The sequence below is a fragment of the Psittacula echo genome (genome assembly GCF_963264785.1).
Source record: "Psittacula echo genome assembly, chromosome: Z".
Taxonomy (NCBI): domain Eukaryota; kingdom Metazoa; phylum Chordata; class Aves; order Psittaciformes; family Psittacidae; genus Psittacula; species Psittacula echo.
The window spans coordinates 104,340,690-104,362,912 of NC_137742.1; the positions used below are offsets into that span (position 1 = coordinate 104,340,690).

The 22,223-nt window shown below is 50.7% G+C and overlaps 1 protein-coding gene across 8 annotated transcripts in view; it reads right to left on the reverse strand.

Moving 5' to 3' along the window:
- Positions 1–22,223, reverse strand: part of ANKRD11 (ankyrin repeat domain containing 11) — a 153,422-nt gene that overhangs the window by 37,955 nt on the left and 93,244 nt on the right. For 7 of the 8 annotated variants that reach the window (XM_080637872.1, XM_080637869.1, XM_080637868.1 and 4 more), the window contains one exon: positions 5,157–5,301. In XM_080637872.1, coding sequence (XP_080493998.1) covers positions 5,157–5,243 — 87 coding nt within the window. In that variant the 5' untranslated portion in view covers positions 5,244–5,301. Of the gene's footprint in view, positions 1–5,156; positions 5,302–7,169; positions 7,390–22,223 lie in introns of those variants that run through there. The other variant, XM_080637874.1, reaches the window with a different exon arrangement.

Here is a 22,223-nt window from a genome sequence, read left to right on the forward strand (position 1 = left end):
AAAGCCTGAACCTGCAGGCACAAAGGGCTGTATCTGCAAGCCAGGTTAGTCTCCTGCTGCATTAATGCCAGGTGGGATCTCAGCGCTTGGGAATGAAGAAAAAAAGCAGGACATGTAAAAATGCAACTTATTGTAGAAAATTACTGCAGTGTTGTCAAAAGCTCTGAGTTGGGGGACAGAAAAAGTAGAGGAATTAGGCAAAAACCCTTCCGAGACCAGACACTGAGCCCAGCATGGAAGTGGGAATGGCTGCGCAGATCCCAGCGCTGGGCACGCTCGGGCAATGCTCCGTTTGCATTCACCCTAACGCTTGGAGCTGCTAATCCAGTAAGTTCAGCACAATTAAATACCAAGGAACGAAGGAAGCGGCAGCAGTCCCGGCTCCGCTTTGAAGATTAATTTGTACAGTAGCAGGATAACCTTTTATACTAATTGGAGCAAGGAAGATCCAAACTTTGCTCCCCCATGGAAAGCAGCGACCTGCTGAAGACGCCTGAAGCTGCTGGTGAAACCACCACAGAGAAATTAAGGCAGCTTGGAAAGTCATATTCTTGACAGTAACATGTGTTTGCGTTGTCTTCCTTTAAGTTTTACTTCCCTAATTATTTCCAACTTTGTAATGAAGACTGTCATCCTTTTCTCAAGTAAAAGCTGGTTTCAGTTTTAGGTCTTCTCATGTTTGAAGTAAGCTCAAACTCATCTGAATCAGATTTCACAAAAGGAACAAATCCCAATTAAACGATACTGCAGAGGAACGTGGATCAGCATCTGTGTGTGAGACAGGCTTGGGTCTTTCAAAGGCTGGGACAGCTCTTGCCAAGGGTAAGAGGGACTTTGGTGAATGAGAGTGCTGTTGAGAGCTCAGCAATAGAACCAAGTTCCCCTTTGTGGGTGTTAATAAGAGCTGCTTTGGCAAAGGAGATGGCAAACCATGACTTCAGGAAAAATCCCCTGCTGTCACGTTATGGTCTTAGTAAGGTTTACTATGGGAAGAACTCAAACAGATAACAAACTGGACCCCACCAGCTGCCTGATGCAATGTGCTGTGGTGACACTGACTTCTCTTTACAACAAAGATCTCTAATCAGCAAGAGACAGACCCTGATATCAACCTTCTTGGGTCATTTATGACATACATGAATAAAACCCACTTTCCAGCCTCACAAAGAACTCCATCTAGACCAGCTTACTGCCCCAATGCCGGTCTGCAGGGCAAACCCAAACATGTTGTTCTTTTTGATGCAAAATTGTACACTTAAACCCATGCAAAGAAATCTGTACTTCCAGTGTGAAGCTGTGTGACTCCCTAGCTTGCTTTACAGGACAGACCATGCATCTGCAGCCTGCTCCTCCCCTCCATCCATCCATGCCCACACACAAGCCATGAACCCCCTGCTTATGACCGAGGGCTGTGCCAGAGCAGTGCCTACACTTCAACACTGAAAAAACCTGACTCACATCCCAGCTGCTTATGCAAAGACTTGTATCACCAGTGCTGGAAATCCCCAAAGCCCTTTGATCTCCTAAATGAACTGAAAGTATCTCAGTTTGCAATGCCAGTAAAAAGCAAGCAGCAGTGAACAAAACCAGCACCGGGAGCCTGGGAGGAGAAGCCCAAAAGGACCATGGGCTCCAATGCCTGTACCCCTGGGTGATGCTCCATGCCAAGCTGGCACACCAAACTCTTGCTGTGGGCAAAACAACCCACAACCCTGCTGCAAAACAGCAAATGCAAGAGCGAGAGTTTCCCTGCACTAATACAGGCAGTAGTGTGTCATTCCATGACTACGTTCTGCCATGGGGGCAGAAAAGGGGCAGGAGAAGGGTTCTCACCCTGTGGTACGAAAGGAGTTAGCCACTGTTTTATCCAGAGAGCATGGTGGACATGATAGGAACCAAATCCCAGCATTACCTAAATCTGGGTCCTTTCTAGCCTTTCCAAAACCAGAGTACAACACATAGACATGCACACAAAGTTTCAAGAAGGCTGAATTTATGTCATTATCAATGCTGCAATAAAACATTTGAAGCTGAGAGACAACTGGAGCTGAAGCCCCATTCCTGCATGCCTCAGGAGCTAAGGTTGGTAAGAAATACAACTCAAAAGGACTATGGGCTGCTTATCTTCATGGCTCTGAAGTCACCGAGGGCTTTGCATGTTCTGTGCCCTCGGGGGTGGCTCTGTGCTGGACACACAGCCCAGCACTCATTTGTACAGTACAGGAAGGCCCTAACAGTCAGACAAGTTTCAAGAAGAACAGAGAAATAAGGACTGTGTTCCCTCTTCTGAAAATGGGAGAAGAGGGAGGAGAAAGAGCAAAAGCTGTGTTTTAACCTCTGCAAGCTCCTACAAGGAAAACCCAGGGTCAAGCACCATTCTGCTCAGCATTCAGTTCAACCACTGCAGCAAAAATGCAATTCAGATGATGCAATCGGGAGCATTTCCCCATAAAGAGACAAATCCTCCACCACAGCCCCTGCGCACGCCATGTAACCACGCAGTGAGCGGTCCCAGGCACATCAGGAAATGGTTTTGACAACTGATATAATTCTTGCTGCGGTGCTCTGCTCTGCCTAACTCATGAGTAATCTGCTCCTGGTATGGGGATCTGTGGATCTACACCAGAAAGGAGAATTATTCATATATGGCATGCATATTTCTACAAAACCCTTCAGTCTGAACTCAACCCGAGCGGAGCGCCCGCCCCGGGCAGGCTCTGTGCAGCCATATAAGGCTGGCCAGGGCCCGGCCGGCCGCCCCGCTGCCGCTGCTAACCCCAGGAGAAACAGCTCCTCACTTAACAGCAGCGAAGCAGACACAGCATCTAACACTGTCACCATGGAGGGCAACAGAGACATGGTCTTCAAACCACTCTGCTCTCATGGCTGCGTTGGCACAAGCGACATCACACTAGTTAATGCATCCCTTCCACAGAAGGGCAGGAGTAGAGAGGAAGGAGGAGTTCTCTTGTGATTAGCTCTACAACCGAAAGGCAACAGCTCACGTCCTCGCCCACAATGCACAAACCCTCCCGGAGAGCCTGGTTTAGTGTGTTCAAGAGCAGAACTCTCATGTTTCCTGCAGCACTCAGTGCACCGCAGCACCTGGACTGCCAAGCATCCTGCACTGCTGCTCGCCTTCAGTGCTGAGCCTCAGAGCCCAAACATGTAAAGCCTGTGTGATGATAAAACAACTGTTGGTATTAAGGTCACATTGACAGGAAACCACACAAGTGGCACTGCAGCTACTGCTGTGCCATGCTCTACCTGTGCACCACAGGTCCCTCCGTGCAGCACGGCTCCAGCTCTGCCGCAGCCACTCTGCCTTCCCTAGCAAGCCTCCACCAGCAAGCGTATGCCAAGTCCCAGGCTCAGGCCTTTGGAAGTGTTGACAGAGCCAAGATAGATTAAAAGCAGCGGCTGGCTTGACAGGCAGGTACAACAGCTCTGGAAGGAGGAGATCTAATCACTGCATGCTTTTACCCTGAGTCACTGCTCCAGCTCACAATTCAGAGTCAACCAGAAACAGGGCGATCTGATGCACCATGTCCTTCGACCACTCAGGCTGGATCTCAGCTCAGTCTCCAAGGGACAAGGGTGTGTGAGTTTCTCCTCCATTGAGAAGACCAGAATGAAGAGAGCAGAAAGGCTCTTCCCTGTCCTTACTCAATACCACTGGGTGCAGGTCTGCACTGATGCCTCTGAGTGGGAAGCATAAAATTATTTGTGTCCTACTTATTTAGCCAGCGGGAGACAACTCCAGCTCCTGGCATCTCCAGCGCCGCTCAACAAACCTGCTCTGTAAATAACATGCAGCCTTTAAGCTGCTGCGAGTGGATGAAATAAAATGGGAGCTGATTCATATTATAACTGAACCTCTCCCTGCCGAAGCACCTGCACCAACATAAAGCTTCTTATCCAGCGCAGTCAAAACCCTGTATTTACATATCCTGTGCTGCAGGGCTGGCCTCATTTGCCAGGGTAAATGCTGGTATCTCCCCAACACAACAGGGCAGCTGCTTCATCTCCAACATCCCTGCTCCCAGTTTTTTGCCCAGCTCCTGGAAGCCCCACGCTGTGCCACAGCAAAGTGCACATGCCAAGAGGAGGAGCGCTGCCTCCCAAACCGGATCTGTGCATGCACCATGATGCAGAAAGGAGAACAGATGCTACCAGCGTGCTCAATAACCAAATTTCTGCCTGGGATTTTCCCTCTGGTTATCTGCCATCTTCTTCATGTTGTCAGTAAGATGACCTCAATCAATAGGAGTTACTATCATCAACACATGTGGGATTGCAGGGAACATCACAGAGCAAGAGACACAGCATCACTGGTGCTCACAACCCTCAGATTCAGCTCCCAGGGCTGGGAAGAAAACTCCTGAGGGAATGCTAAGAAACTGGAGCAAGATGAAGGGAAGTGGATGATGATTGCTTCCTGAGCAGAATACAGTGGATGTAGGGTTTAATTTTTATTTAAAGGTAGCATTTGTACACAGCAACTATTTATTGGAAACTACCCATACTGAGAAGGATGAAAAAAAGCTGAATGAGAGGAGGCAGAGTTAAAGCCTGGAGCAAAGCAAGAATCTGGGAATGAAGAGAAGTATGAACTTATCTGTCCTTAAACTCAGACTTCACCTCAGTCACCTCACCTCAAGCCCTGTCAAAACCCAAACACCTCAAAGAAAACTCCAGAAGCAGTAATTTCATCAGAGCAGCTCACACTGAGTCTCTGGTCAGGCCATGCGCAGAGCCCAGACTCTGGGTGAAGCAAGATCAAGAGTCTGACACAGACGTGGCACTTACAGCCAGAGGAGAAATCCTCCCTTGCACACACACACCTGAGCCATCACTGCACTACTTGGTCCTTCAGTGTGGAGAGCCTTAAAAATGCACAGTGCTTGCAGAAAAGGCTCTTCCAAAGCATTTCCCCACAGCCAGTCCAAGTCAGGTCTATGTGGCCACAGCACTTCCCAGGAAGTGTGGCAGTCACCAAGAAACAAAGCGGATCCCATCAGCTGGCCCAATACCAGACACAGATTTGATTCATGATAACAGCCCGCAGCAGCCTCCTGACACATGAAATACTGTGATGGCTTGAAGGCATCAGAGACAGCATCCATAAAGGAAGGTGAGTGAACCAAACATAGTACCTTTTTCCCCGTTTGTTTCTCCACCATGTCGTTGCTGAGAGAGAAGTCTTCTGGCTGTGGTGTTTTAGAACACCCACCCTTGGGCATCGTTCTGCCTTCCTTACTTGATCTTCATTTATGCTGCCATTGCTTCATCATCAACCGTCTGTTTGGAGAGAGGAAAAGAGAAGTTAGGCAATCAAAAGGATCTTTACACTGGGGGAAAAAAAGGCAAGACACTTCCCACAGGGATACCCAGCACCCCCCAACTCTTCAATGGCAAACCGGGAGGGCTGAGTACTTCCAAATGCCAGGCACCACAGATCAGCCGGCTTCTGCACCTTCTGAATTAGGAGCAAGCTGGGACCTGCAGCAGCAAACACGACTTGTTTCATGAGCAAGGGACAGCCTAAAATGGATCGTGCCCAAACAGAGAGCAACATCCCTCCTGTTCTTCACCTCCAGCATCACTCCAAGCCCACATAAAGCTCCTTGCAGCTACAGCTCCATCCAGAGTGCAGCAATGCAGGGATGGATCCCTAGGGATGCGCCTGTGGCAGGAACAACTCTGCTGCCCCAGCCAGTCACACTGAATTCCCAGACACTCACAGGACCAGCACACAAATCCCTAAATTACAAAACCCACGTATAAAACACACTTTTTGAACATGTCACAATCATGAGATGAGACCAGAAAGTGCCCAGGGGTCCCAGTGTTCCCGGAGCGGTTTCTCCTGGGCTCCTCACACCAATACCTTGGGCTAGGTAGAGATAATTTGGAGAATAACAAAGCGCTCCCTGCTCCTGCCATGTGTTGCCTGGTTACAGAGCTGAAAAGACAACTGATATCTGAAATACAGCAAGGCACAAGCTGCAACAGGGATCAGAAATACTGGCTAAAACCAAGGTAGGTCTCTTTAGATGAACAAAAATATCTCCTCTCCTGAGACCAGAGGCTAAAAAGCATCTGTGCAACAGAACATCTCTGAGAAGTGACCCACATCAATCCCTACAGCAAAGGTCTCCTTGTACTTACGCTGGAACAGCATAAACAGGCACCATTTGAAAACTCTGTCCCCAGCTAATTGCCACCTGACAACACTACACATTGCACCCATTAACTTCTTATAATAGTGGCTGGGTTTCTGCAGAGCCACAATAGCAGGAAATCATCCAGGAACAAAGTCATGCAGCGCTCCATCACAAGATGGGAATTCTGTGGGCGGGGAGAGAGAAAGAAAACAGAGGCGAGGAGAGGAGCCAAAGCCTCCTGCCTGCTCAGGGCCGAGGGATGAGGCAGTGTGGAGCTGGGTCCCTGTCCTGAGCAGCACCAGAGAGCCCAGCACCACCTCACCTGCAGCAGCCAGGGCAGGACAGGGGTTTAAGGCTGGAGAAACACCAGCATGGTGCTTCCATCAGCCTTCTGTTTTAGAAGTTCCCTGGAAATCCCTTCATAACTTGCCTCGTTCACTCTTCAGAGGCTTTAGGGCCCTTTGGGTTGGTTTGTGTTGGTTTTGTCTTTAAAACACTGTGCTGCAGCAGCACTAACGCCCATATTAAACCACAGTGCTAAGACATCCCAGAGGTGACATTTTCAGCAGGAGACTGCGCTTTCCAAGGTGGCTAATCTTTTGTTCTAACTCCCTTGCCTCAGCAACGGGATGGTTACCAATGTTTAGGAATGAGGGCTTTGGGGCTTGAAGCCTCTTCCTGTCACCCTGGTCGACAGAGGGATGGTGGTGCTGGCTTTTGGGACCCCCAACCCTTTGCTTTTAGCTGAAAGAGCGGGAAAGGACATGAGCTGGCAAAGACACAAGCGGACTGATCAGCCCTCCTCGTTACTGCAGCTGGGAAGCAAAAACAGGGGGAAAGTACAGAAAATTCAGGATACCAACCCAGCACGTCCATACACAACAATGGGGAAAGAAAAGCTGTTAGAGTGAGGGATGAGCACAGAAATCTGCTCTTCATCATGTGAAGGACCTGCAGCAAGTGCCCAAGTTAAGCCCCACAAGGGCTGACTGAAAACAGCACCTTAGAAAGGCAGCATGTCCGTCCTCAGCATGCTGGGGGCTGGAGCTGCACATCCAGGCAGGGGTTCACTGCCTATGAGATGTCACATTCTACAGCAGCATGGCTCTCCTGGCGCTGGAGATGCTCCACCACCCATGGATCTGGAGCCCGGGGTGTCCCCTCCATGCTGCGCATCATCAGGGTCCCAGGCGCTGCAATTACTTCCCTTTAGAAGCAGCTTCAACCATTTACAGCCTCAAGAACTTCACTCTGTCAGCTGCCCAGAACCAATTTGTGAAGCTTAAGGATTTTTCCCCCTTGGTTTCATCTACTGGTGCTCATTAAGGTGCAGATGAAGGAGAGATGAGCAAGTGCCTGTGCCGGGGAGGAGGCAGGAGCACCGAGTCAGCAGGGAGGACATGGAGCCGGCCACCTGAACACATTCACTTCAACATTCGTTGCAAATCTAAGGAGTGGAAATTCAGACATGCCAGGACACAGAGATTTATTTGCACTTGGCAAAGGATATTAGAAACAAGCAGCTTCACTTATGGTCATGAGCAGAGGGACCAGCACGGCTGGTACCAGGACAAGCTCTGCTCCCGTCCACGAACAGCCCCAAACGAAAACCACAGCTTCCAGTGCCTCTTGGCCTGCATGCTGCCAATTTATTCCCAATCAAACTGCCCATTCCCGATGCCTTTGTGGCTGTTTGTAACCGGGATAGGCACCTATTCACGTGGAGCTTTGAAAACCTGTTTAACTGAGAAAAGGCCAGACGGATGCCAGATTAATTCTGCAGCCCTTCTGTTCCTCTAGCTGACTCATTACACTTGGAAAGCTGGCTGCCTCGCCGTGTAAACAGAGCACTGGCCTGGTTAACAGCTTGGAGGGAGTAGTGCATTTGCACAACAATTACCAACAACTCGCAGCCTTCAGTTCATTTTTAAGCACGTTTAATAAGACTCAGAGGGGAGGCACAAATTCCCGGTTTGGAGGAGCTATTCCCCAGCTCAAAGCATTTAGAAGGGCTGCAGGATTACAATTTGCCTTCTATCCTTCGCAATGTGGGAGCCGGACAAGACACCCCCTTTCCAGGACACTCTTCTCAACCCCAGCTCCCTACCAGGAGACGATCATCACCCTTCCTATTTTGTAAACAATTAACTAAGCTCCTTGAACGAGATGATTACACGTCTACCGCACAATGAGAAGTGGGAGACCAAGTGAGCTCAACGGAATATAATCCCTCGTACTTCTCCGGGAAAACAAAGGAGCCATTTACCTCTGGCCAGTGGCCAGCCCTGGCTGCGTGCACTGCCTTCCTGGTCCATGCCAGCCCCTCGGCCGGGCCGGCAGCAGCCCCCTGCACCGGCACGACACAGGTCCCACGCCTTTCCCCTGGGAAAGCAGCCATGGGCAGCGGGAAGTCTGCCCTGGGACTCGGCCAGCCTGGATGTGGCAGCTCCGGCCGGTTCAGGATGGCCGGCTCCAGCCATGGCCAGTGGGAAGGCCACAGTGGGTCCAGGCTCTGCAGTTCCGCACACATGGCTTTGCCTGGAGAAGTGGACACGACACCCAGCCCTGCGGGTGTCAGGGCACCCATGCTCCCCCCCCCGAGCACCCACAGCAGCTCCCAGGAGGGCGGAGAAACAGGACCACCGGGAGCACAAGCTGGATTGGGGCTGGAGCCGTGCCTAGCGAAGCCGGATGGGAACAGCAACGGCTCTGCAGAGCCAGCCCCAGCCACGCACACCCACAGGATCTGATCCTGTCCCCTCGCTGGGGTGAGGAACGGGTTGGAAATGGGCTTTATTTTGCCCAGGGCATGCCAAGCCAGAGCCACACACTGAGACCAAACACTTCTGGGAAGAGCCTCAAAAGGCAGTGGTCCCAGAAGGGATGGGAAGGGAAAGGGGAGTCTCATTTGTTCCTCTGAGATGCAGGATGAGGAGGAGAGCACTGCTGGCTCCATGCTCAGCCTGTCCGGCCATCCAGACAGCTACGAGGCTGCAAGGGACCAGTCGCACTGTTAGCCTGGATCAGGCTCCCTGTGAAGCCGATGGGCAAATTGGGCACAGATGTAGATGATGAAGCCCACCCTCAACCCAGCCAGCACCAAGGAGAGGAGACTTCATCACTGAAGCAAACAGACCTGGCGTACATTTAACCCCCCATCCCTTCCCCTCCTGCCTTCACCAGCACAAGCAGCAGCATCCCCATCTGTGACAAGAGAAAATGCAAACACAGAGGTCCTCAAATGCTTTCAGCTGCACATCCAAGGCACAGTGACAGCCTTCCCTGTGCTGCCTGTCCCATCCCATCTCTCCAACCCTGCTCTCCCGCAGGTCCCCGCACCGGCTCTGCTCAGCCTCTCGCATCCCGCTGTGAGCAGAGCAGCCAGGCTGCTGCCATCGCTATCTGAAGCCACAACAAATTAGCTCATGCCCAAGATCTGTGCATTGGAGCCTGCCCATACCCTGCCAGCTTGGAGTAAAAAAGATTGTGCAGACTTCTTTAAATGCCAGACAATAAGAAGAAAGCTGGCTGGAGGCTGTAACCGTTACACACAACTCCAGCGCAGGGATGGCAATTAGAGGCGCAGACGTTATTTGCACAAATCCAACACATTTGTTTGGTCTGAAAAGGTTGGAATATGAACAAGCCCCATCGAAACATGAAGATTTTAAAACCTGAGGCTCCTTTTGAGGACTCTGTCCCAGAAAAAACAGGTGTCTTCAAATCTCTGAAAACTGCCTTAAAATAACAACTCACACAGACCACGTCCAAAATTGGACTCCACCTCCCCCCACCCCCCCCACAAACACACACTGCAAAGCATGGGGAAAAGGACAAAAGTTAAGGTCTATCAACGTGCTGAGCTGTGTCCTTCTGCATCCCTGTCTGACACCTTCACTGAGATGGTTGTCACCCAGTGAAGACTGTGCCATACAGCGGCACCAGCTGAGCCTGCTCTAAATTCACAGTGTGTGTCTCTAACCGGTATATGTCCAACAAAGCCACCATCACACCTTCAACCTGCACTGTCCATGTGCACCCTCTGGCTGGTCCTGGTTCACTGACACGCTCCCAGCATCAAGGACCTGCTTCTCACCAGACTTCTTCTACCTGATAAAGCCCGCACAACCTAAACTTGCTCACAAGCACTGGTGGGACGTGCACTTTGAGAAACCAGGAACAATTGTTCTTCGTGCTCCAGCTTGGCTCTGGAGGACTAAAGTCCATCTTTTTCCATCATGGGTACATAAGCCCAAGAGCAGCAGGAGGCCTGCAAGCCAGCAGTGCAAACACAGGTGTTTCATTCAGCAGCCTTACAATGGCTAATCACAAAGATTAGCTATTAATGAGATAGTGCAGAATTAGCACAAGGTGCTAATTCCTACAGCCATCACCCAAAACAAGGGGCACTGAGATCTCTGCATTTCCCCACTCTGAACACAGCTGGCTGGAAAGCACATTTGCCTGGTGGCACATCTGGGTTTCATGGTGGCACATCTAGCACAGCTCTGTCATACCCTCACCTTCAACTCAACATCTTTTCTCCATTTTCATTATGGGGAACTTGGTATATTTCCGTTCCTGGCTTTTGATGGGGGATGTTGCTCCTTATCAGTTCTTATAGATAAAGTATCTTTCTTCACCTCTTTGCATGGCTTCTCCTCTACCTGTTCTGAGTCAGTATCCGGTACCCACAACAACTATCCTTTCTTCTGCCTTTCTCAAACATTTATTTTGCCTTAACCCACAGTGTTTCCTGACCTCCTGATGAGTCTGTAACTACTCATGTCTAGATGCACTTACATGTGGCTCGGGCAAGGCTTGCTTGCCTTCTCAGATACACACCATCCAAGCAGACTGAGTATGTTACTAAAATTAAACTGAATTAAACAATATTACTGAATTAAAGCAGTTCTTACTATTTCAATCATCTGTGAAACAGATGCCCTTTCCCAGTATTTCTTAGTGCACCCATGTCTTCAAGGCCCTCAGTCAAGATGATGCTAAACACCTCGCCAGGCACCGTAAATGTCCAACTCCCCAACAGTTCTCCAGCAATGACTCACTACATTAAACCAGCCCCAGCATCAGAAGACCAGGCAATGGTCTCAAACAGTGACAACTCCATGTTTTAGTATTACACTTTAACAAGATTATATTCTGGCCAACTACCCTCTGACTCAGAATACTCCAGCTGGGACCATTCTTGGGATGGTCCAAACTAAAGGCGAGCCCTGACAGCATCCTGCAGCCACGAACAACCCCTCTGCCTGTGTGGTTTCTCCGGGAGCCGTTTTTCCCTCAAACCCTTCCCTCAATTACCTATACGCAGCTGCCTCTTGACATTGCCACATTCTGGATGCTGCTGATCACCTGGGCTCTGGCCAAGGTTGCAAAACTGTTGTTTCAGTCATTTCTGCGAGCTGCGGTCTGGGAGTGGGATCAGCTGTGATGAAACCTTTGGAGCGGCCGGCGCGTTACAGGAAGGCTGGAGCAGTGTACAGCCCTGCCCCACCACCATTAGTCAGAGTGGAAGAGCTGATTACGACACCGTTTTCCTCTCGGCAGGAGAGCGGGATGGCTCCAGATCACCGGCTCAGACCAAAACCTGCCAGGGAGGGAGGACTCCGCACAGAAACCCATCAGGCGTCAACCAGAGAAGAGCTGTATCCACATCTGCCAGCACAATCATCTACCAGACTTCTTGTACATCAACCTCTTTACAACAGTGATGAACTCCACTCGGATATTGCCACAGCTGCTGCATATGGGAGGAAAATTACTTCCCTAATGAAGTACATCCTAAGGACTTAAAGCAGTACCGAGTGCACCTACAGAGTGATTTGCAACGCTAACTCTAAGCACCATGTATTGCACGTCGCACGCATTGAAGAGGAAAACATGCAGCCCTAAAACAGGAACAAAGTGCAACCCTGATGAGCTGAGAGGTGCCAGGAGTGCAAAGCCTTTACCTGCAGCTCATCATGGATTAAGCCTCCCCATTTGACATGCCAAGAGCCTGTACCGAAGCTCCTGCCAGCAGGGGAAGACGGGGATTCCCTGGGGCTGCTTGATTCTGGGAACATTTAAACAACACAGCGCTGCACAATCCACTCCATTCCCAGGACAGTTTGCTGCTGCTCGCTGTGGTTTGCTCTGCAGCTCAAGGGGTTCATGAGCATCAGCCAAGCCCCAGAAATGAGCTGAGCCTGATTTTCAAGACAGAAAAACACGTTAGCAAAGACAATTCCTGACCATCGCTGTTCTTGATTTGATGCCAGCTGAATCACAGTGACCCAAAGGGCAGCAGATGAAGCAGCAGCGACTGACAGTGCGCCAGCAGCGAGCTGCGTCATCTGCCCCACCGTGCCAATGGCAGCACGGGGACCTGGGCACGAGAGGCTGGCAGGGTCTGCTGGCACGTTCTGCTCTGTCCGAGGCTCCTCCGTGCTCCCCATCTGCGCATCTTCCATCTTCCCATCCCTGGCACGAGCAGTCTGTCCCAAGGGGAGGCTGTGGGGTGAACACCATTCCTACAGAAAGCTTGTGCCGGCCCCTGCAAGCCTCATCTGCTGCTTAGCTAAAGAAAGGGAAGGCTTGGGGAGCTAAAGGAGAGAAGAATGCACTCATGCTTATTTTCAGCCATCCACATTAGCACAGGAGTCTCCATTCAGTCGCTAAATCACCAATAACTTTGTGCCATGCTTGCCTCTGAGAATCAAAGAATCAGACTGGTCTGGGTGGGAAGGGACCTTAAAGCTCATCCAGCTCCAACCCCTGCCACGGGCAGGGACCTCTTCCACTGGAGCAGCTTGCTCCAAGCCCCTGTGTCCATCCTGGCCTTGAACACTGCCAGGGATGGGGCAGCCACAGCTTCTCTGGGCACCCTGGGCCAGCGCCTCAGCACCCTCACAGGGAAGAGCTTCTGCCTAAGAGCTCATCTCAGTCTCCCCTCTGGCAGGTTCAAGCCATTCCCCTTGGCCTGTCCCTACAGGCCCTTGTCCCAAGCCCCTCTCCAGGTTTCCTGCAGCCCCTTTAGGTACTGGAGCTGCTCTAAGGGTCTCCCTGGGCAGCACCTGCAGCCAGGCAAGGGCACAACAGGCAGATTTTACCAGCAAACTAAGACCTGTTCCTGTGAGTTTGGGCTGCTTTAATTACACAAATACTAGGAATGCTATGTATTCTTAAGTGTCTGTCTCTGCATATACATATGTACATGCACACACATGCACGGACAAGCACACACACATATACAATATACATACACACTGCGGTAAAACCCCAAACAAGACTTTTGCTCCAGTCCCATCTGATTTTCTGTGTTACATGCTTCATTAGATCAAAGTCTAAAGCAAAGCCCAGCTTTTACCACAAAGAAACATACATGACTTGAATAAGGCCTCAAACCCAAGAGGAGACAATGACCAAGCACATTAATTACAGGAGAAAGAAAGAAACTAAAAATGTTTTGTAAGAGGTGCCACGGCCACTGCAACAGGATCATTCAAGTTGAGGAGACCCTCAGCTTGGAGGTCTGCTGCAACCAGCCTCAACACAGCACAGGCTCAAGCCGTGGCAGATTTGAACACATCCTTTGGGATGTCTGTGTTTAAACTAGTGCTCACGATGTCGCAAGAGCCAAGTAACATCTCCCAGCTGCGAGCATGAGAGGCCATGGTAATCCCAGCAAAACATTTCCCTTCCTCCCTGTTCTTGCACAATTCCTCCCAGGTTCCCTCTCCCCATCTCAGCATCCTCGTGCCCACCGCAAACACACGAAGCTGCCTCCAAGCGTGGGAACCGCGGGAATAGTTTGGTGAATTGAGGAGCAGGGATTAGGCAACAGAACAGATCTCACACATCACCACTTTCCAGGCAGGGGCCCTGAAGGCATCAGGCTTTGGGGAAAAAGCAAACACAGAACTTCACTGCTTTACTCTTACTTGGGGTCTGCAAACCCAGGAGTCTTGTTTTGGCCGCCTGCCTCTTTCGCCTTTTCAGCTGAGGCCAGCGGGTTTGAGCCTAATGTTTCATCCATATCCAAACATACACTCTGCAGCAAAACTGGTATTTGTTTGCCATACTAGTCACAGCTTTTAAGTGACAGCAAGAACTGAAAAGACATGGACATTAAAAAAATACATGCACAGAACCAGAAAAACCCAGAACCTCTGAGTATCATTCCAGTAGGGAAGGGAAGACAGCAAGAACTTGGCTACTCTGATTTTCCAGACTAACAAAATGACTTTAGTTATATATTTACACAGCAGAAGCGCCATACTGGCTTCCCAAACCTTCTATTAACATATCGCTCTAAGTTTATTCACCCACCAATACTGGAAACATGCAGCAAGGATACCTGACATCGTATTGGCAAGAACCTGCCTTGAGCACAGAGGTCCTCTCCATCTGACACTGTCCACACAGGCTTCCATCAAGAAACTTCAGACACAGGCTTTCTTCCCTGGGAGGGTGCTGAGGCGCTGGCACAGGGTGCCCAGAGAAGCTGTGGCTGCCCCATCCCTGGCAGTGTTCAAGGCCAGGTTGGACACAGGGGCTTGGAGCAAGCTGCTCCAGTGGAAGGGGTCCCTGCCTGTGGCAGGGGTTGGAACTGGATGAGCTTTAAGGTACCTTCCAACACAAACCAGTCTGGGATGCAGTGATTTGGAAAACCAGCCTCCTGAACCCTCAAACACCCCAGGAGGAGATGTGCATCCTGAGAACATCCACAGCACCTCAGCCTCTGCTCCGGAGGAGTTCTCTTCTCCAGTAACAAAGCCAGGGCCATGGCAGACAGACCTCCCACCGCTGGCATTTGTAGGCGTCACTGTCCACCACGAGATGTGGCAGCCAAACCCACCACTACCACCAAACCCCAGTGCAGGGCAACGCATCAAAGCTGCAAACTCATTGTACTCCCAGCAACACACCAAACTCATGTGCCATTTTCCCTCAAGTTATGGAAAACACTGATTCATTGCTCACATTAAACTGGGAAGTCTGCAAGCATGAAAGGAACCTGAGAAGAGGAGGAAGTCCAGGCCATGTGAAGCTCCAGTTTTGCCAGGGCAGCGCTCCGGCAGGGAAGCCTTTCTCACAAACACAGCATGGAGCAAGCACAGCACAAAGGCAGCGTGGGGCAAGCACTGAGCTAGGAGTGGGACCTGCGTCTGCGGCACAGGCAGGGAGGGAAGGGGAGCACTGCGGAAGGGCTGCGGCGCACATTGCTGGGCTGCACGGCAGCCACACACACGGTGCCGCTCCCGGAGCTGGCTCCACGCGGTCGGAATGGCTGATGCTTCCTGCCAGCCACCACCATTCCCCCTCCCAGCAACACTGTCACCACGCTCCTCCGTGCTGCGGCTCCCCAAGCCCCACACGCTGATAGGAACAGTGGATTTCCCAGATTCTTTCAGCCTGAGCTGGAAGCAGAGCTCCATCTGTAGCTGTGCATCTGCTGACGACAGGCCACCGCCGCGCTCCTCTTTAACAAGCTGTATGACAGGGAAATAGAAGCTTGCTGTGGCTTCTGTGGGGCTGCGTGCACTGCAGCCAGCGTGGCAAAACAGCAAGCGGGAGTTTCTCTAAGCCAACCTCATGCCCCTGCTGCCGCTGCCAGGCACATGGGGAGAAGCACCTTGTCCATCACCTTCATCGCTTCTGCTCATCTTGGTTCAGACGTCAAATTCCCCATGCGGTTTTCCCATTCCTGGTCCAGCAAGTGGTGCTGTGTCCTGGCAGGAGCTCACGCCTGGCCCAGCACACTGCCAAGGACCCGGGGTGTAAGCTCGTAAGGACAAAGTGGCCATGCCGTTCCAGGGGATGGCAGGAAAGGTTTGAACACAACAGCTGGTTTGTTAGGAATCAAATTAAGGTTAATTTGTCGCAAATTTGCAGCTTTCCTCTCTCCTTTCTCCACCTCCATCTCTCAAATTGCAGTGCTTCTGAAGGTGATCTACTGTAGATAAAATACATAGGAAGACATTTACCAAAGAGTATGTTCTTGTATAACGGAAAGCTATTGCTGAATGTGTCATCAGAGGAGGAATGATGGAAAGCTGCAGAAATGTGCCTGCTCTAACGGATTGTTTCCTTAAGGACATGGGTCCCCAACCTTCAGAAACAACTGAGAGCCTCTCCTGACTTCGAGCCTGATGAAGTTACACGTACATGAGGCCTCTTGTAAGACAATCTGGTACAAAGGTGCTACTTACACACTTGCCTAAACAGAGCCAAGTTAAGCATACCTGGAGCAGACCTGACACGTGCCGCGTTGGGAAGCATGAGGCTTTGCAGATGTCCCTGGCACCGTGGCTCACTGGGGAGCACAAGCATCTTTGGCAAGGCCCTGATCAGACAAAACAGACGTGTGGCAAGTCGGGGTATAAAAACCCATACAGATTCCCTGCCACCTCCTTGTCTTCCTTAAAAAAGAAAGGTCTGTTTCCCAGCTGCGTGCTGGATTCACCTCCCCCAGCCTGAGGAACCCAGTGTGACAACACGGAGCTGAGGAGCAACACTTGGAGAAGGGAGGGATCAAAGTCAGTCTTACTGACCCCAAGGAAGAAGAACAGAAGCTGCAAGCGAAAGGTGGTGTCTGCCCCGAGATCAGCCCAAAGCCAGTTTGCAGACAGATCAAAATAACGTATGAAGTGCCCTGCAGAGCCAACCCCTGGAGCGTAAATCATGAGGATATAGTGGGGAATGGTACAACCGGAGCGGTGCTATTTATACGTGGTCCCCTAGGCCTGCATCAGGCACACACGTGCTCTCATCAGGATCACAGCAGGCAGAGAAGATGTTCTTGGTCCTCCCGGTAACACTGCACCAAGCACCACATCAGCAAATGGCTCATCCAGACCTGAAAACTGCTCTTACCCCAAAGCAAAGAAAACCCCAGCAGCTCCAGGTCCCTCTGCATGGTGAACCCCTGCCACCTTCCCAGCGCTTCCTGCAGCCACGCAGCCCTACCATGACACTCCTAACAAAACCAGTCCTCAGCACAGGAAGGACATGGAGCTCTGGGAGCAAGTCCAGAGGAGGCCATGAAGATGATCAGGGGCTGGAGCACCTCCTGTATGGAGCCAGGCTGAGAAAGTCGGGGCTGTTCAGCCTGGAGAAGAGAAGGCTGCGTGGAGACCTCAGAGCAGCCTTCCAGTATCTGAAGGGGGCTACAAGGATGCTGGAGAGGGACTCTTCATGAGGGACTGTAGTGACAGGACAAGGGGTAATGGGTTCAAACTGAAATAGGGCAAGTTCAGGTTGGACACAAGGCAGAAGCTGTTCCCTGTGAGGGTGCTGAGGCGCTGGCCCAGGGTGCCCAGAGAAGCTGTGGCTGCCCCATCCCTGGCAGTGTTCAAGGCCAGGTTGGACACAGGGGCTTGGAGCAAGCTGCTCCAGTGGAAGGGGTCCCTGCTCATGGCAGGGGTTGGAACTGGATAATCTTAAGGTCCTTTGCAACCCAAACCATTCCATGATTCTGTGATCTGAATTCACCAGCTCCTCAGCTGCCCGAGTGGCAGCACCGTGAGCTCCACACCCTGCAGGAGCAACACTAGAATTTCAGGGCTTCTTTTGCCTGTTTACCTTATGCTCTGCATGGGAAAGGGATGTTAGATCCTGCACAGCTCCATGCTGGCTTTGGAGAGAGCGTTTCTGATGCCTGGGTCCATCCCAGCTCTCCTCGGAGCTCTGTTTACTCAGGAGAGAAGCGCACTGCCCCGGCTGTGCAAACAGGAGCTGCCTGCACCGCACAGTATCGTGGCAACGTGGCCGAAGCCAGCCCTGCAAACTCACAACGTGTGCAAATTAATTTCATTACCCGCTCCTGCACATCGTGAGGAGAGAGAACAAATAACCTGCCTCAAAGTACATTCTGGTAATCATTAACACGGGTTAAGTTAACCTCAGGGGAGAGGGAGGGAAGGCTGGCCAGAGCCTGGCACTTCCCTGTTCACCAGAGCACAGCAGCACTTTTCTAACCTAAACCCCAGCCTTACGATGCGCTCTGCTCCCTGTTCAGCCCAAGGATTCTGCATTTGCTTGGCTGAACCTACCCATTCTCCCAAATGTTTACCAAGTAAAACTGACCATTCATAAGCAATGCTCTTCGCCTCCATTCATTCATGCTTTGATGTCTCTGTTCCCCTCCAGAGCCACTCTGGAGGCACCCACCCCTTCAGTGGAGCTGCCAGGATTGTACACGAAACCTTCTTTGGGGATGACTAAAGCCCAGGTATGCATAGAGCATTGTGGTTGCTATTTTACTTGAGATTAAAAACATCCTTCAGCCCAGCAGTGATGCTGGTCTGCACCAGTAATCCCTTTCCCTCGCACGCACACAGTGGAGCAGAAACTGAGATTTAAAACCCTGCAGCACACAGTAATTTAATCCAGTGCTGTATGCCTGGATTACATATCCCCTTCCCCAGAGCGAGTGGCACAAAATCTGCATTGTAGCAAAATACGTGTTTATGGAGCTGGAATTTTCGCTTATGGAATTCATTCAGTTACCTGAATTCTTGGAAATCCTGGTAGCTCCCATGTCACTCATGGCTACAGATGAGAATGAACCCATGGTTCTCCAACAGAAAGCGCTGGACAATGTGCAGATCCTCTGCCAGGAGTTGAGATCCCTCCCTTCCTGCTCCAGCTGCCTCCTCATTCGGAGGCATTTGGAAAACACCTCCCAAGATGCCCAGTTTGTGAGGATTTAGCTTCATTATGGAAAACTGAGGGGATCTCAGCTTGGGAGGAGAGCACAGCAGACCACCACAAACTACAGCAGGGCTGTGGCAGAGCTCCATCAAACCTTAAAGCATTATTAGTAAGCCATTAACAGGCACTGCCAAGAGAGACAGGCTTTAAGATTGCTTTACAAGGCAGTTGTCAGGGATTTCTGGATGCAGCAGCTTAATTTTCACTTTAAAAAGACCGTTGTACGAGCATTGTTTTATACGGAACCCCACAGTAATAAGCAGAGATGTTTCTAAACACGTTTCTAACGCAGCCCCGTTTTAAGACACAGACTAGCATCAGCACAAACAGCCTGCACATATCCACCGGGGTTTGGAGCTAGTCAGATCCCAGTTTGGACATGGCTACTGTACAAACCTGCTCCTATGGGAACACTCAGCTCCCCATGACACGGCCTTGGGATGGAGCAGCCTGACCCCAAATGTGCAGATACACAGAGTCCAAAGCACAAGACAGGCTCTTCAGTCCTGATCCCAAAGTCCATGTCAGTCCGTGCGCTCCGGTCCTCCCTTCCCCGGCTTTATTTTTGGAAGGCCAAGAGTGGTCTGCATATCTGCAATACTTGAAATGAACTCCCCAGCGGTTCCAAGGCTTTCTACTTGCTCTGTTTTCCAGAATATCAATATAAATAGATCTGCACAGCAATTCTTTCATGTTCTTCTAATGGCTAACAGGCTTGGTGCGCTGCTCTGCAAGTCAGATTACCCCAAAGAGCTCAGGAGCACAGTGACCTTCAGTCACTGAGATGAAGTCTTCCTTCTCCCCAGTATTCCTTCTCCCCCACCCCACCAGAGACCCTAAAAGGAGCAGGGTGAAGCAGTGGCTCAACATGAGACCTGGATGCTCCATTCCAATCACATCACCATTTCTCACTGCCCGCCTGCGTAAGCAGAGGTCTCCACTGACCAAATCTAAAGGTATTTTCATGTTCCTTTCTATTTCCAAACTGTTTCTGTAGTATGACCTATACACTGTCACAACCTATTTTCACTAAGTTACGGAAAAGTGTAAGGATTTGAATGCAAATCACCCATTCCTTTGGCACCAGCTTTCTGGGTCTGCGGTTTAATTTCACCAGCACTACAGTTTTCCATAGCATAAGTCAATGTGGAATCAAGGACTATCCACAACACCATTCCACTTCCATTTTAAAGCTGTACTAAACATCTCAAAGAACGCAGAGCCTTCATGCCATGAAGAGGGCAATTTTCAGACTTTCTCATGTCAGAAAACACCTGTTTCTAGTTCTGATGTACCATAATATATTGTCCCTAAGTGTTTGTGCAGGGAATGCTGCCAGTCTGGAGAGGGAAGCAGGCTCTCTGACCTCCCAGACGAGTTTGCCACAGCCATGCTGGATGGATGGGAGCCCTTCACCCAGCCAGTTTTCTCTCCCATCCTTCTTCTCTTGCATCTTTAACATGTGGCCAAGTCTTAAGCTGGGTTTTGTCCTCGATTTAGTGCAAGCTAAAGCTGATGCCATGCCATCAGCCTGAGGGTGTGAGTTACAACCAAGCCTGCATATGAAGCAATGTACTGAAAACTCAAGGGAAAAAGTTAACACCTCGGTACCACATGGGTACAATCTATCCCTGCCCCATCCCACAGAACCCCTGCTCTGCAGCGGCTGATCCCTGGGGTAGGTGTATGTAGACCACGAGCAGCCCAAGGAGAAGGACCTGGGGTGCTGGTTGATGAAGAAGCTCACCATGACCTGGCAATGTGTGCCTAAAGCCAGAAACCACCCATGTCCTGGGCTGCATCAAATCTCCTTACATTCCACCAGCCTCCTCTGGCCTCCTACCCCGTATTCCCAGAGTCCCTGCCCAGGGATTAAATTCCTACAGGAATGCTGCAAGTTTTTGACATGCTTTTCAGCCTTTCTAATCACTTGTAGTGGGCTGCAATGAGGAGCTAACGTTCAGGAAGCCACGGCTAAGATCCAGCAGTGCATCTCTAACCCACATCCAGTATTAACACTGGATCAGCAGGCACCTGGGTGACCGAAATCACCACTGTTTGTCTCTGCAGTTATGGCTTGGCTTGCTGAGAGCTGCCTCTGTCAGGATCACTGCCTGAATGAAGGTCAGTGTGGTGGGACTCGAGGGCCAGGTCTCCAACACACTGCCCAGCTAATGTGTCACTTGACAGAGGTCAGACCAGCCTTCACAGAGAACAGCACGAGTGACAGGGCTCCTTAAGACCAGACAGCAGCTACAACTGGCTTAAATGCCACTCGCTAACGAACCCATCCAGTGGTATTCCTGTACCCGGCACATGGGATCACACGATCTGGCTATTCCAGGACTGCATCACTTGGTGGCCGCCTCCACCTCCCGGGCCTGATTCATTTCAGTCTCTATAAACCCTTTCACCTTAGAGCCTCATGACTGAGACTGAGAGAGATTAAAGACAGCTTTTGTCACGCAAATCATGCTTGTTAGCTTAGGTACCAACCAGAGAGTGCGAGGACCAACCGTGTTTCCAGACACAAGCCGTGGTACATCTCAGCCACCCTGGTACATCCTGCATCCCTGGCCTTCTCCAGCTGATGCATGGGCATCACCAGGCTATTCCCACAACTCCATGCTCTTCTGGGACCAGAGATTCGCTAATGCCGGCACACCTGATACGAACACTGGCAGGTCCCACAGCACCAGGGCATCGTGCCTATGCCATGTCCCCAGTGCATCCCATGGTATTAGGATACATGGGATATTCTGGCACTGGAGTTACAGCAAAACATGGCTAGAATGAACATCAATGAATTACTCTGGAATACTCCCCAGGATCGCAGACTTAGCCTTTGGATGAACAAACCCATCTGCCTGGCTAGAGCCACGTGGAAGATGCTCCCCATTAGCCTTTTTATCGCCTATTTCTGCCAGGATTTATCCAAGTCTCTGTTCTCCATTTTGCAATGGATTAATTCACTCCAGCATTAAATCAAAAGGTGTTATGAGAGGAACAAATGGAGAACCATTGTTCTGCTTTCATAAAAGTACATCCCAGCACATCAGAGCTTTGTTCCAGGCCTTCAATGATAACTCTTCGCAAAGGTTGCTATACATTCTGGAATTCTATGTTTACTTCATCCACAGCCTCTACCCAAGGCCTCTCTGGTACAAGCTGCTCAAACTCCTCTTAACATGCCATGTTGTCCTGCTACAGGAATGCAGAAACACCAGCCCAGACACTCTCTCAAGACCCACTCACTGAATGCTGAAGGCTCCTGACCTTCCTGCTTATCCCTGAGCTGCCTCAGTTTGGACCTTAGGATGATTCCCTGTCCTCAAACAT